The sequence below is a fragment of the Lupinus angustifolius genome, chromosome LG09 (genome assembly GCF_001865875.1).
Source record: "Lupinus angustifolius cultivar Tanjil chromosome LG09, LupAngTanjil_v1.0, whole genome shotgun sequence".
Taxonomy (NCBI): Eukaryota; Viridiplantae; Streptophyta; class Magnoliopsida; order Fabales; family Fabaceae; genus Lupinus; species Lupinus angustifolius.
The window spans coordinates 5112930-5129351 of NC_032017.1; the positions used below are offsets into that span (position 1 = coordinate 5112930).

General features: G+C 33.0%; 3 protein-coding genes across 3 annotated transcripts; all 3 read right to left on the reverse strand.

The window, feature by feature from the left end:
* Window positions 490-2659, reverse strand: LOC109356914 (putative pentatricopeptide repeat-containing protein At5g52630). The gene has a single exon (XM_019600546.1). The coding sequence runs from the start codon at window positions 2588-2590 to the stop codon at window positions 785-787; it is 1806 nt and encodes a 601-aa protein (XP_019456091.1). The 5' UTR covers window positions 2591-2659; the 3' UTR covers window positions 490-784.
* On the reverse strand, window positions 11272-12993 carry LOC109356168 (adenylosuccinate synthetase 2, chloroplastic; the record flags this gene model as incomplete). The annotated part of the gene is made up of 3 exons (XM_019599504.1): window positions 11272-11704; window positions 11854-12165; window positions 12370-12993. Coding segments are annotated over 3 exons (1107 nt in total), but the record flags the coding sequence as incomplete, so codon positions are not given.
* On the reverse strand, window positions 12998-16113 carry LOC109356960 (adenylosuccinate synthetase 2, chloroplastic-like). The gene is made up of 4 exons (XM_019600617.1): window positions 15776-16113; window positions 13834-14526; window positions 13318-13629; window positions 12998-13168 (listed from the first exon to the last, which is right to left on the reverse strand). Exons 1-4 carry the CDS (start codon window positions 16040-16042, stop codon window positions 12998-13000), a joined length of 1443 nt encoding a protein of 480 aa, XP_019456162.1. The 5' UTR covers window positions 16043-16113.

A 16422-nucleotide genomic window follows, 5' to 3' on the forward strand; every position in this document is an offset into this window, starting at 1 on the left:
TACATTTTACCCTCTAATTTTTATAGCAAAAAAATAAATATAATATATGAAATTAATTAGAAAATATATTTTGGGATGTTAAATCTGACCACAACTACCACCATATCAATGTTATCGTTATACTGTGCACAAAATATTTGAGAGGACAAAAATTTATTTTGAGTATACATTACCCAGACCATCAAACAACCTTATTACAATATAAAAATAAGGGTGAATGAAGAATTTACATTATTGGAGGAAGTACATTGTATTATACTAGAACTAGAAATCACAAAAATGCAATAATGCATGAGAAAAAGATATATAAACCGACAGTGTAAAGGTTTTTTACACTGTCAGTACATCATCCGATATTGATTTTTAGTCATCATTGACTTTTAAATAAAAGTATTGCAAATGAATGGTGGATAATACGCTGACTGTGTATAAAAGCTCATGTTACTTCAGCAAAATCAGCATTTACTTCAGAACAGCACATTAGAAATCTATAAAAGCAAATCAGATTCAATCATCCTTAAAAGTTTACACATAATCTTGTGGAAAATTGTCCACCCAACATAGAAAGTGTTCAAAGTACACATTAAAATGGATTAGGAACCACATGCAATGGTAAACCATAAAGTAAGACTCAAATGTTTTTTGAACTTCTCAGAGTACAACATAATCTTTTCTCTCCAAAACATTCAAGAATAGCATCAGCAAAGAATAAATTAATGGCAAAAAAGTTTCAAAATTATACTGATTTGTTCTCGGTATACTAATGCCACTCAACACCTTATGATCACCAATAATCTCCACAAGTGCATTTTCCGTCCTCAAAATGGTGGAACCTGTTATTGTCTCTCAGAATGATTACTCTTCCAGTACATTTGCTAATGAACTTGATTGCCGTGTGGCAATCACCACAAACGCGTAAATTCTTCATTACTCTGATCGGTCTTTCCTTAGGGAAAGTAACAAGGCCAAATGCTATGGCTAATCTTTCGCTATGATACCTAATAGTTTGATTCTTCTCATCACCATCCACTTCTTTCAACACAAAAGACGTGTCTGCAACATAACCAGCTTTCTCCATTTCTTCTCCTAGCTCTTCTAACTTGTCATAAATTTCTGCGGTTTTCGCGTGTGATCTATCTCCTGCGGCAAATGTGTGCATTCTGTTTCCCTCCTCCACCCAACTCAAACCAGTTTCCTTCTTTATTCCTTGGTCCCTCAACGTCTTCCGTGCTCTTGCTGCTTCCTCCCATCTTCCTGCAGCAGCATAAGCATTAGACAGTAGGATATGAACACCTGGGCTTACAGGACCCAACTCAAAAACTCTATCAGCTACATAGGATGCCAATTCAGTATTCCCATGTATTCTACACCCTGTCAATAAAGCTCCCCAAACAGATTCCGTCGGTCCCATTGGCATTTCTCTAACCACCTGAACTGCCTCCTGCAATTTTCCGGCACGGCCAAGTAAATCCACCAGGGTGGCATAATGTTGCCACCCTGGTTCAATACCATAGTCTTTCATCAGCTCAAAGTAGTATTTGCCCCTCTCTACTAACCCAGCATGGCTGCAAGCATAAAGCACAGACAAAAAGGTAATGAAATTAGGCTTCATCCCAACAATTCCCATCTGTTTGAAAAGCTCGAAAGTCTTATCTGTGTGTGCGTGCTGAGCACACCCAATCAGCATTGCATTCCACAGGCCAAGGTTTCTAACCCGCACCTCCTCGAAAACCTGGTAAGCCCCTTCAACAACCCCACATTTACAGTACAACGAGATCAACGAACTACCCACAAAGCACGAAGAATCAAAGCTTGTCTTAAAACAAAACCCATGTATCTGCTTCCCCAATTCGAACAGCGTGGAACCACTGCAAACACGCAAAACACTGGACAACGTAAAATCATTAACACCCACATCATCTTCCACCAGCACTTGTTTAAACAACCTCAGAGCTTCCTCATCCTCACCCAACTGTGTATACCCATATATCATCCCACTCCAAGAAACAACGTTCCTCTCCGGCATCCCATCAAACACCTTACGAGCATAGGCTATCTCCCCACATTTTGCATACATATCAACAATAGAGCTCCCAACAAACACATCATTATCATACGCAGTTTTCACAGCAAAGCAATGCAGCGATTGCCCGACATCAAACCGGGCCAACATAGCGCAAGACTTCGTTGCACTCGGAAAAATATGATCATCAGGCCGAACCCCATGAAGGAGCATTCGGCGAAAAAAGTCAAGGGCATATAAAGGGAGCTCATTTTGGGCAAAGGAAGAGATAACAGAACTCCAAGTAGTGGAACTTCTGTGAGGACTTTCATCAAACACCTTGTGTGCACAATGAGGAAGTTGGGTTTTCGAGTAAAAGTTGATTAGGTGGTGGTAGAGAAGAGGAATAGCTTGAAGACCTGATTTGAGGATACGGGCATGGATTTGAAGACCCTTTTGGAGGGAACGAGAGTGAGTTAGAGAGAGAAGAAGTTTGGAGAGGTTTCTATAGTGTTCCTCAAAGGTGGGAATGTAGTGTTGTGGTTGAAGAGGTTGTTGAGTTTGGGGAATTTGAGGATGATGAAGCATTTAGAGGGATTGGTGTGACATGGGATGAATTCAAATTTTGGATCCTAATTGGAGTTTAATCATCATATATTATTCTTCAATGTATCTTGTAGGTTAATGTCATCTACAATTTTTGTGGATAATTAAAATACATGAGTAAAGAGGTAAGAACTTTTTTTGTGGGGACAAAGATGTAAGAAAGTAAGACCGTACGAGGATGTTAGTCTAATTGTGTAACTAGATTTCGAGGATGAGGAAAATATCAAAGATTTAATTTTTGAAAGCAATATTTATTGGGAGTAATAACTACAAATCTTAAAAATGAATAGTTTCTTACTTATAAGGTGAATACCCTTTATACTACAAAAAAAATATATTTTAAAATTAAATATTAAAAAACTACTGGTTTAAGTCAATAAATCTAGTTACTTATACCAAGGACTTGAATATTTTAAAAGAGGGTCAGATTTCAAAATGAGTTGGAACCCTACCTTTTTTATTAGTTTTGAACCCCATTTATTTTTAAAATCTCATAACTATCCTTATCCATATTCTTCCTCCTTTCCCTTAAGTGATTCATACTATACCCCACATAAAAATTCGTTATCCAAAACTATGTCTGAAATCATATATCAAATTAATGATATTGAAACAATAATAGAAAGAATATAAATATTTATTTTTTTATTGACATATCATGTTTTTATTGATTGGATATATAGCTTAAGAATAAGGACACAGTTTAAGACGATATATAGCTTTTCTACTCCTCCCACTCATTCTTTTGTTATTTCATTGTAACATATATCAATCTTCTTGCATTGTGTGGCATTATGTTCAACACAATCAAAAGTGAAGGCAAGTTCAACACACACATCTTCTTCATGATGAATACACGTTTAGGTTTAGTTGCATGCATCATTTTTAATTTCGTTTTTTCATAGTGTTCTTAGGTTTAGTATTACATTTAATTTATCATTTCTTTTTTGACACATGTATGTTCTAATGTTTGGTTTGAGGTTAGGTACTTAAGTGTTTGTTTGTTATTTTTGGCTTTTTTGAGCGAAGATCCACTTAAACTTACTCTTCATCCTAGTTGTCAATTCTATGGATAACTAATGGTTTAGATTTACTCACAAATTTAAACCATTGGATTTCCCTAAAATTAAGGGCTATGATGGGGAGTAAGTGGATCCATTCTCTTTTTTTATTCCTCTATTTTTATTTCTAACCAAGGCTTCCTCCAAGCCAATGTTATACGTGTTTAATTTTTGTGTTAAAGATTCAAGTCATGAGAGCAATACTTGTTGGGGGTAGTCACACATATAAGGATGAAAACATGCTAGACCGTTATCAGAGATCTATTATCTAGCATATAACAGATCAGGCTAGGCTTTTTTCGTAAACAGGCTAGACTCAGGCTTTTTGAAAATTCTATTTACTTTAACATGTCAGACTTTCAACCATCCAAAAGGCCTATTAAGTCTAACATGTCAGCATATTTAGTTATATATAATATGCTCATAATATTCAATCTTAATATAAATATTATTATTATTATTATTATTATATATATATATATATAATATTAATAGAAAAATAAAACTTAATTGTTTGGGTTAGAAGAGTCAAATTAAAAGTAAGAATATTAGATTATTTAAATGTAGATATAATGACCTATTTTAATATTATCTATATCTTCTATATAATAATGCAATGAGCTAGCATAATTACTAAAATAGAATTCCCTATACTGACACTTGACATTTTAAGGGGTATATTTGTAATAGCATATTTTATTTGTTCAAAAAAATATAAAACGGAATTACAAAATGACATAATTAAACAAGGACATTTAAGTCCTTTCTCTCCATTAGGTTGCATTTATTGCAAAAGGAGTTTTAAACCTTTCTCTCTCCCTTTATCTTGCACCAAGTTACCACCTTCTTCCACTAATGATGAGTAGATTAATAACTTATGATTACAAGTTAACAAAGTAATTAACATGAACCTACAACTTATTGGGTTACAAAACTAATTGACAAAATGATTAAAATAAACAAATAATTTAAAACAAATGTTAGTTTTGGAAATTGGTTACTATGTATAAGTTTAGGTGTATATAATTATATATATAATTAAACTATTTTCGATCAATATATTCACTCGGGTGTTAATAGGCATGAATTTACATTAAACTGATAACTTATGATGACAAGTTAGCAAAGTAATTAACATGAACCTACAATTGAGTATTTGAGTTACAAAACCAATTGACAAAATGATTAAAATAAACAAATAATTTAAAACTAAAATGTTATTTTTGGAGATTGGTTATTATGTATAAATTTAGGTGTATATAAATGTATCGATAATTAAACTCTTTTCGATTAATATATTCACTGCGATATTAATAGGCATGAAATTACATATTAATCCACATTTTTATCACTAGGTCACATAAGATAAAATATAATTATAAACAAAACATTGCATAATATAAATTAAAAATAATACGATATATAATTTAGAAATTACTTTACTAAAAATTAACACAACCATTGAACTTATTAAAACTATTTTGTTAACAAGCATGTTCAATCTACATTTTTTATTATCGTTTAAAAAATCGACTAATTACTATTACACATTACCTAAATGTGGAATCTATTAAATTTTGGAAAAAATTAATATTTAATGATAGTAATGAGAATTAAAATGTTATGCAAGACTTGGTTCTATCTATAAATAATAAGAATTTATATAATAAGCATATTGAAAAGGAATTTACATAAAGGTATAGTCTCTTTTTACTCTATTTTACCATTGAAAATAACATATATTTTATGAGTACAACATCTGTGCACTATTAGTATAAATATTTATATACAATTATCCTTTCTCAAGTAGGGTTATACTTCTCAAGTCATTTTATTGTCAACCTAAATATTTAAAAATACCTCACAATTTGGTGATCCCTTAAACTTCATTTTCTACATCTTGCAATTTTAGTGTAAGCAAGTCAATAAATATCAAATATAGTTTCATATTTCAACATCATTGTTTATCTCATTCAATTGTATTGCTTCAAATTGTTGATTATGAATTATTTTATATTTTTTATTCTATTATTTTTACTTACGTAAAGCTAAGGCAGAACAACTTGTACGATTGTTGATCAAATCTAAAACATCACTATAAGGACGAACAATTTCTGCAATCTATAGCAGTACTTGCATCAACAATTGAAATTTGATCATATTAATGAATAATGTGTAGTAAAATTTCATGTGCTTTTTCTAGATGTCTTTAAATTTTCATTATGTTCAACATAATAGATTATTAAACTTATATTAATGAATATTCTTACGTGTATTTGTAATTATAGGTGAGGAAAATGAATATCTAAATTCTGATTCAGTTGATATATCTGATGTTAATGAAAGTGAAACATTCAACATACTAACTTCTGAATTTTTAAACTCATTTGCAATCTCTATTCTTCCCAATCATAAGATAAAGTTGAAAGTTTGAACTCTTATAATGCTATTGAGGAATTTAGACTAACATGAAGAAGTTTTCCAAAATCTCTAACATGTATTATACAACTTATATTAAAACATCATTTTCATAAGATAATCATCAATAAAATTTATAAACATTTAAATATATAAATAATATTTTTCATAAGGTAATCATCAATAACTTTTTAATTTACAAATTATTTTACATTGTTTAAATAAATTCATGCAAAATATATTATCACCCGTGTGAATGCACGGGTAACCTACTAGTATAGTATAACATACATTTACACAGACTAACAGATCAGACCATGCTTTTAAACATGTCAGACCATACTTTTAAACAGATTAGACTTAGGTTTTGAATTCTTTTTAAACATGCTAACATGTCAGCCTCAGGCTCCTTTATGCTATACAGGTTGAGTCTGTTTAAGGCTAAACCAGACCTGACTTGTTTCCACCCTTAGCCACATGTCTCAAAAGTGATTAGTTATTTGCCAAAAAAGAATTAGGGATCCCTTTAGTAATACCAAAAAAATGTTTAACTTTTTTTTGGAAAAAGTTAACAAACGTAACCTCGGATAAGTGCACATATCAAAGATTGTGTGTGAGACCTTTTTTGAAAAAAGTCCAACACGTAAGACATGTTACATGTGGCTATTGCAAAATTACATGTCAATATTATTTTTATCTCTAAAATCTAACATGTATCTCTAATTTAGCTGATGCTAATTAATTTCCATCGTTATGTTGAATGATTTTAAGGATGAGAACGAATAACCTAAATGTTGCTATGAATGAAGAAGATCGTGTACTTGCACAAGGAGGGGGAAGCTTCATGTGGTTGAATATGAAGGAACATTTCAGCCACCATATGATGAAGGAATAAATATCTGCGGTCTCAAACCATATCCCAAATCATGTACCATACCAATGATAATAAAACTAAAACAACAATAATTTTGAATGTTTAAAATTTTTCAATTGATATGACATGTTTTCATTATTACGGGACGAGATTTGAGGGACCAGATCTCTTACGACTTTCATTTACCAAGGAGATGACCATTAGTGTTGATTATGTGTCACCCATATTGAATATTCCTGTGGTAGGCAAGATGTTAGAATGAGATAACATAGATAAACTTAAGGCTTTGGAACCCTTGGAAGAGCCGTTAGGGGTGTCAAAACCAGAAACCATGGTTGAGATTTGGAAAACCAAGAGTTCTTAGTTTCACATTTTTGGATGAATGGGTGCAAAAATGTCTTACAAGAAATTGTGACAGCCTTGACATGTGACCTCACTATGCTTATGATTTTGGTGAGTGACACCTATTAAGATTAATACCCTTGCATTAGTTTATCCCCTAAAGAGAGTGAATTTAGATAATCTCTAATGGATATTCTAGTATTAGATAAGATTATGATACATATAATTTTTTTTATTAGACTTAGTTAAGTTATTTTTAATAATTTTTTTTAAGAGAAGAACCTAACTCAAAGAGAGTATGTAGTGACTCAAATTCATGATACTTATAATCAGAGATTATATGGAGATGTTACCATTGAGCTATAACTATAAAGTATAAACTCACAATACTTAAGGAGTATTGAGAACGAATGTAGATCAGTTGTTCCAAACTTTGTCCACAATCACGTCTCAGTCTAATGAAACTATGATACCTAATAAAAAAGTTGAGTAATAAAAAACATATATGTTGATTTGTATTAGGTGTCAAATTTTTATTGGAATGAGATATATTTTCAGCCCATCATTAGTGGAGAACAAGTCTAACTATGTTGTAGAGGGATTAGTTTTACCCTAATAATGAGAGGAAAATCAGGGGAAGCAACAATAGAAAAATAGAATAAATATAAATAAAAGAATCTTCCACCTAGCTTGAAAATTGACCAACAAGATACCCATAAATCCATGACACATGTGATAAATAACTACTCTTTGTCTTCATTTTCCCACAAGTCAAGGCCTATATATGAAGAGGAGTTAACTCCACCACACAATAATCACATCACACTTTGGTGTCTCTTCATAGATCTAGCAACAATATTGCAATAATATAAATTTCATCAATATAGTTATTTATCTTAGGAAGAAAAAAACAAAGAAAATGTTGCAACTTGTGTTTGCTATAGCCTTCTCTACTGTGCCTCTCACTTTGTACATTCCTCCAATCAGAAGCTTCAACCTCTTTGTTCATACAATTCAACACTTCCTTAGAGACTCTAATCTTTTCTCTCTTCATGCATATTCTCGCATCACACTTCATCTCTTTAGGATCTTCAACTCCATGGTTCATGTAACATGGTAGAGTTACATCTTTTCTCTTTTCATGTATTTATTTTGGTCATGTAAATTCTTATCTGGGTTATGATATTTGATTATTTTTGTTGTTGAATCTTATAAAAAAAAAATTAGACTTTAGATGGGTTTATATTCTACATGGATGTGTAATTAAAGGTCAATTCCTTGATTGGTGAATAAATATATAGTATTTACATGTCAAATCTTGGTTTTTCATTTTGGTTAATGTTGTTTGTAATCTTTGTCTTTAGGATTGTTGCCAATTATGCTTAGTGCAATAATCCTCAAAGCTTAGGCACAAGTTTTAGTTCTTATCCAATGAAAATTTCACATGTTAAAGAGAACTTGAGCTATAGTGTATAAGGACTTCAGATCTTGTTATTGAGTCTATTTTTTAATTGTTTTCTAAGTCATAAAACCTGCTATTATGTTAATAAAATCACTAGATTCGACTCAAACTTTCTTTCATAAAAGAAATATTTCATTGGTTATTCAATTCATGGCTATTTACAAGGAAAGGATGAATAATGTGTTGCAAGTGTAGTAGATGCATCCCTTTGTCATGTAGAATTATTATTTATTGGTAATATAAAAACTTTAAAACGATAAATCCTATAAAAATAAGGGTTAACATTGTATACACTAATAATAATGTAAGATATTGCAAATATTATAAAATTACAAATGATTAATTAGTAGATAATATACTGACTGTATATAAATCTTTAAGCTGTAAATATATTATATTACACTCTATGAGTAAACTCATTTGTTTCCACAATGTTGTTGCCTATTTCACCTGAACAAAGATTTTCTTCCATACTCGAGAATGAAGTTAAGAGTATTATTTTATAAAAATATTTTATCATATTAGATTTTCTTTTGTTTTTATATTAGGGGATAGATCTTACTCATTTTATCTATATTAATTTTCCTGGTTAGAATATTAGTTTTTTGTTCAGTTGACTAGTATTATTATTTTAGTTTTGAATGGTTCTATCTGGCTTTTCCTTATTGGGTGGTGGCATTTGTTGATTATGAAATATGATGTGGTAGGGAAGTTTAATTATTTTATAGTAACCTTATCTTTATATCCTAGCTAGTTTAATAATTCCCAACCATGAGTCATCATTTCAATTCTAAATAATATATGAGGTATTTCACAATTGGGCAAAGAAGCCTTAAAGTTGCATCACATATAAATAAAAAAAACGTATTATTGTCCTGATTTTGATTGCTACAATGTTCTGCTAAAAGTTGCACAAATTTGTTTGAAATTTTAGTAGGTATTCCTTTTTTTAATCAGAAGAAAGCTTATATTTTCAAGTTTATGGTTGATGTCACTTTCATCAAAGCAAATATGGAAATGTTAACAAGTGTCCTTAATACATTATTTAAGAAGGAAAATCAAATATTTTTTTGTATTGAAAAATTATATATTTAACATTGAGAGCATTTTCACATAATAAAATCTTCATTTTTATTTGGGTCTCACACATTATTTTATAATTTATTACAACTTTCTATGAAATAAGAATAACGTATGATTTTTCACAATGACAAATATCATTCTTATTCTTATTTAGGTCTCATAATATCTATATTTTTCCCACAACATCTACCTCTCTCCTCACTTTCTATTGGCTAAGAACAACCAATAATTTTGCTTATTTAAGAACAAAAAACAAAAAATAAAAATCACACAATACAGAATGGAATAAGAATGTTTGTATTCCGTTAAAAACAAAATTACTGGTGAGGTACCATGTTATCTTGAACTTTGGCGTCGAACTGGCAAATTCAATGGTATATTTATACCTAAAGTCTGCAACATTTACAAGTCAAACCTGAAACCTGCTTAAATTAAAGAGCAATTTACTATACAAATTCCCATACAAAAATGAGTGTCACATTCCTTCGGCTATTGTGGTTCAATACAAAAATAGTCGTTTCACCATATCATGATCGAGAAGCCTCTAACTGCTGAAAATTTCATTGATATAAGGTATAAGAAGAGTAAAAAGTAACAAATGAAACACCACATTTTGAATCAAAACCTTAAGACGTTAATTCTTAGTCTTTTCCACTTATGAACTTTTTCGCTCATCCACTTCTATCCAATACAGACTTCACACTTATGTAACAATTTTAAATTTTAAATGCTCTTGCCATTTAAGTGGTTCTCTTTATTTTGTTAATGAAGAGAAAATAAGTTAATTTTATTTGAGGAACATATATGTTTATTGTTTTAATTAGACAGAATTATGATTTTAATGAAGACAGAAAATGATTGTCATTTACATATTAGTCTCCATCATGATACAGCCATTAATAGGTGATGTACTCTGATCAGGGTCTCATGCAATAAGAGCCTTGAAACAACAACTTGTCTTTTCAAACAGAACCAATAAGACGTTGATGTAGTTGAGGAGAACCAACAACTCTATTAGATTCCCAGCTAGACCAAAATACCAACACTTGTTGAGGGAACAACCACACACCTTGAAAATGATTAATTCTTTACCCATAAGTTGAGGAGATATCTTTGGTTAATACAAAGAAAGAGCTGAATCTCCCAATCCTATTCCATAGCTATCATGCCATGCCCCTCTAATCTTTATGTAAGAATCTTAGATACAAATCAATCTTTTCTTGAGTGAGGCACATAGAAGGGATTAAGCTACCAATAATCTGAATCTAAGTCTAAATCATTAATCACCAATTGATTCAGGCAGAGGCAAGAGAAATTGATGGTAAATGATACCGAACAACCAGAATTTGAAGATACTTTGAGTAAAAGGTGGTTACTAAAATTACAACATTATTTCTGCTACTTTAATACCACTAAGAAAATATTATCAGCATACATGTACTTTTCAAGTGTTACTCTAACAACTCAACATTTCTGAAACTACTGCAAAATTAAAGTGGGAAAATTGCACCATCAAATTCCTGCAGAAACCAAAAATGGCATTGATGATGGATAACAACATAATAAGTAGGTAATCCTTAACAGTCACTACAAATTCATTATCATCCCAAATCTGTGAAAGTTAGTGGGAAAAAAATACTTCTATAGTGAAAAACATCAACTTGCCTGAAGAGGCATATCCGAGCTCATTTATATATGAGAGCATCACGTCCCGGCCCAACACCAATGTAGTTGATAGGGGTACCAACAAGCTCTTCGATCCTTTCCACGTACTGCCGCGCAGCTTTTGGAAGGTCGGAATAATTTCTAATTTTAGAAATATCAGACTTCCATCCAGGAAGTACTTCATATTCAACCTAAAACATACAAAAACAAATAAAATCATAAGAAAGTACAATACCAATTCCCAAGCAATTACTATTTGAGACCTTATTACTTCACATAAAATCGAATAAAAGCACTAAATTCTGCTTTTGCAGAACTCGGGGGAAGACATGAAATAAACCTTCAATTGCTCTAGAAGACGGAGATCTGAAGGGAATGAATTGACTGTGGCGCCATCAACATGCTTATAAGCAACACCTAACTGTATTTCATCGAGATCTGATAAAACATCCAGCTTGGTGAGATTCAGGGATGAAAACCCATTGATCTGACAGGAGAATCTTAATGCAACTATATCAAGCCAACCACAGCGTCGAGGACGGCCAGTGGTTGTGCCAAACTCCTGCCCAGCAAATCTAAGGAGATCACCTCCTGGACCCAACATTTCTGTAGGGAAAGGACCTGAACCAACTCTTGTAGTGTATGCTTTCACCTGCAAAGCCAAAATAAATATTAAGAAATAAATTTTTCCGTTGTAAACATATGCTTAAATTGTAGACATTATACTTTCCGGATGCAGGAAAACAAAACAAAAAGAAAACACAATGCTTCTTCATACGTAAGACAATTCAAACAAACGGGAAAAGATGACCAACAATTTTAACAAACATTAAAGAAAAGGTAGATATCCACATACCACTCCTATTAAATCACCGATAGCTCTCGGAGCAATACCAAGACCAGTGCAAATCCCACCTGCAGAAGGGCTAGATGAAGTAACAAAGGGATAAGTGCCAAAATCAATGTCAAGCATGGTTGCTTGACCTCCTTCAACCAAAATTTTCTTCTTATGTGCTATGGCATCATTCATGACATGCACAGTATCAGCAATGAAGGGTTCCAATCTTTCGGCATATCTCTTGTAATTTTCAACTTCTTTTTTTAGCACGTCTGGACCATATTTGAAATCTTTGAACCTTGATGCCGCATCCGATAACAAAAGATCAAGCTTGTGAGGAAAAGTATCCATGTGCCTCAAGTCACTTACTCTAATGCCATTACGGTTAACCTTGCTGGAGTAGCATGGTCCAATGCCTCTCTTAGTTGTTCCAATGAATGATTTAGCAAGCTCAGATTCTCTCAGCCCATCCACTGTTTGGTGGAAATCAAACAACAGGTGAGCTCGATCAGATATCAATATCCTTCCCTTGCAAGAAACCCCATTCGATTCAAGTCCATCGATTTCTTGAAAGAGCCCAGGCAGATGCACTACAACTCCATTCCCAATAACACACAGAGTATCCTCATTAAGGATACCGGATAGCTCATTTATATATGAGAGCATCACGTCCCGGCCCAACACCAATGTAGTTGATAGGGGTACCAACAAGCTCTTCGATCCTTTCCACGTACTGCCGCGCAGCTTTTGGAAGGTCGGAATAATTTCTAATTTTAGAAATATCAGACTTCCATCCAGGAAGTACTTCATATTCAACCTAAAACATACAAAAACAAATAAAATCATAAGAAAGTACAATACCAATTCCCAAGCAATTACTATTTGAGACCTTATTACTTCACATAAAATCGAATAAAAGCACTAAATTCTGCTTTTGCAGAACTCGGGGGAAGACATGAAATAAACCTTCAATTGCTCTAGAAGACGGAGATCTGAAGGGAATGAATTGACTGTGGCGCCATCAACATGCTTATAAGCAACACCTAACTGTATTTCATCGAGATCTGATAAAACATCCAGCTTGGTGAGATTCAGGGATGAAAACCCATTGATCTGACAGGAGAATCTTAATGCAACTATATCAAGCCAACCACAGCGTCGAGGACGGCCAGTGGTTGTGCCAAACTCCTGCCCAGCAAATCTAAGGAGATCACCTCCTGGACCCAACATTTCTGTAGGGAAAGGACCTGAACCAACTCTTGTAGTGTATGCTTTCACCTGCAAAGCCAAAATAAATATTAAGAAATAAATTTTTCCGTTGTAAACATATGCTTAAATTGTAGACATTATACTTTCCGGATGCAGGAAAACAAAACAAAAAGAAAACACAATGCTTCTTCATACGTAAGACAATTCAAACAAACGGGAAAAGATGACCAACAATTTTAACAAACATTAAAGAAAAGGTAGATATCCACATACCACTCCTATTAAATCACCGATAGCTCTCGGAGCAATACCAAGACCAGTGCAAATCCCACCTGCAGAAGGGCTAGATGAAGTAACAAAGGGATAAGTGCCAAAATCAATGTCAAGCATGGTTGCTTGACCTCCTTCAACCAAAATTTTCTTCTTATGTGCTATGGCATCATTCATGACATGCACAGTATCAGCAATGAAGGGTTCCAATCTTTCGGCATATCTCTTGTAATTTTCAACTTCTTTTTTTAGCACGTCTGGACCATATTTGAAATCTTTGAACCTTGATGCCGCATCCGATAACAAAAGATCAAGCTTGTGAGGAAAAGTATCCATGTGCCTCAAGTCACTTACTCTAATGCCATTACGGTTAACCTTGCTGGAGTAGCATGGTCCAATGCCTCTCTTAGTTGTTCCAATGAATGATTTAGCAAGCTCAGATTCTCTCAGCCCATCCACTGTTTGGTGGAAATCAAACAACAGGTGAGCTCGATCAGATATCAATATCCTTCCCTTGCAAGAAACCCCATTCGATTCAAGTCCATCGATTTCTTGAAAGAGCCCAGGCAGATGCACTACAACTCCATTCCCAATAACACACAGAGTATCCTCATTAAGGATACCGGATGGAACAAGATGAAGGGCAAACTTCTTCCCTTCCGAATTATAAATGGTATGGCCAGCATTAGCTCCACCCTGATACACATGGTCACAAATTTTCAGTGCAAATAATACAGACAAAAAGGTGAGGGGGTGACCAAATTCATTCACAAATACCAATTGAAACCAATCATCTAAAGATCACAACTCGTACATTATAATGTTAATTAGCCAGACAACCAATTTAGAGAGAATCAAAATAATTCCAAAATCATTAGCCCACAGATCGATGTACAGAGAATCCTAATAATTCCAAAATCTTAAATACAAAGTTTGACTAATACATATCTATTTAGCTAGAAAGTGGGGTATTAAACAGAACTACAGAAGTGACTTAAATTACACTGTTGCAACTTGGAATGATCATAGACCACAGTAAAATCAATAATCACCTTAAATAAACCAACGTAACAGGAATTGAAGAAGTATGTGAGTATGAAGTAGACATGGATCAGTGTTTTAAATGCAAACCACATCACATGATGTGGCAGCCACCACAACCGCAACAAACCGTGATTGCAGACTGCATTGGCCACATCAGGCCACAACTTAAAACCCTGACAATCAAATGACATCATAATGTCCTACCGGAAATCATATCTATAGACAAACTATTTAAATCTAAATCCTTCTTACTGGTTTTGACTACCACTTTTACTGATCAGCTCTACCTCTAACTATTGCACTTCCTTCCATCTATCTAATCCATTCCTTACTAAGGCTTGTACCACAAATATGCTAAAACCATCTAAGGCGAGACTATACAATCTTCTCTACAATAGGTCATAGGTGATACTCCAAGTCAACAAATTGAAACTAAACCCCCTGAATTCTGCTATAAGAATATTAGAACCGGACACATTAGTTCCTCAGAGTCAAACTCATTAGTACTTGAGGACGGTGAGATCCCATTAATCAACCTCAAATGTGAGTTATATTAGTAATTCTCGGGTTCAAATGGATCATTTCGTTCTAAAAGCTCCGCGAAATCAAATTGAACACGAATAGTCAATGCCTAAATATTTTCATTCATATGACTCGAACCCGAGACCTTACTTAATAAGAAATAAATTCCTTACATGTAACGAATAAATGTTTGGAAATTTGATATTCATTCCTAAGAAACAAAAAGACAAATAGTTTGTATTCAAGTTTCAACACTAACCTAACAACACCATATTTAACAATTTCATTAAGTTACCACAACTACCCATGATTTGTAACAAACAGAAAATGGATAAAAAGGTAAAAAGGAATGAACTTGATATAGAAGAGCATATTATACCTGACATCGAGCAACGATTTCAAAATGCTGGGCTAAGATATCAACGAGTTTACCTTTTCCTTCATCGCCCCATTGACAACCCAATACGCCGGAAACCTGACTCAGCGATTCGATTCGAGCGGCGGCGGCGGCGGCGCTGAGCTTGGGAGGGTGGACGGATTTAGCGGAGCATACGACGACGTTTGAGGTGGTGAAAGAGCGTTTTTGTTGATGGTTGAAGAATGAGTGAGAATGGAGAGTGAGAGAGGATGAGATTGAAAGAGCCATTGATGGTAAATTTAGTTTGAGAGAGTGATGAGGTGAGGGCGGGGAACAAGGGAAACCCTCCAAAACAATGAGTTGCTTTTTTCTTCTCACACTCCTATAATACCGAACCCATAAGAATCCGTAAAAATACTCATAACTTAAAATAAATTAAAATAGATATGAGTATTATGGTAATCATTCATAATTATAAAATTATTTTTTAATTAAATATTTTATATATATTATAATTTTATATTACTTTAGGATTATATGTTATTTAGGTTTATTGTTTAACTTTTAGTGATTGAAGCATAATGCCATAAGTTTATGATATATGTATATTATTATTCATGTAATAATTATATATATTATTTATTATAAAATATATAAATATATAATCC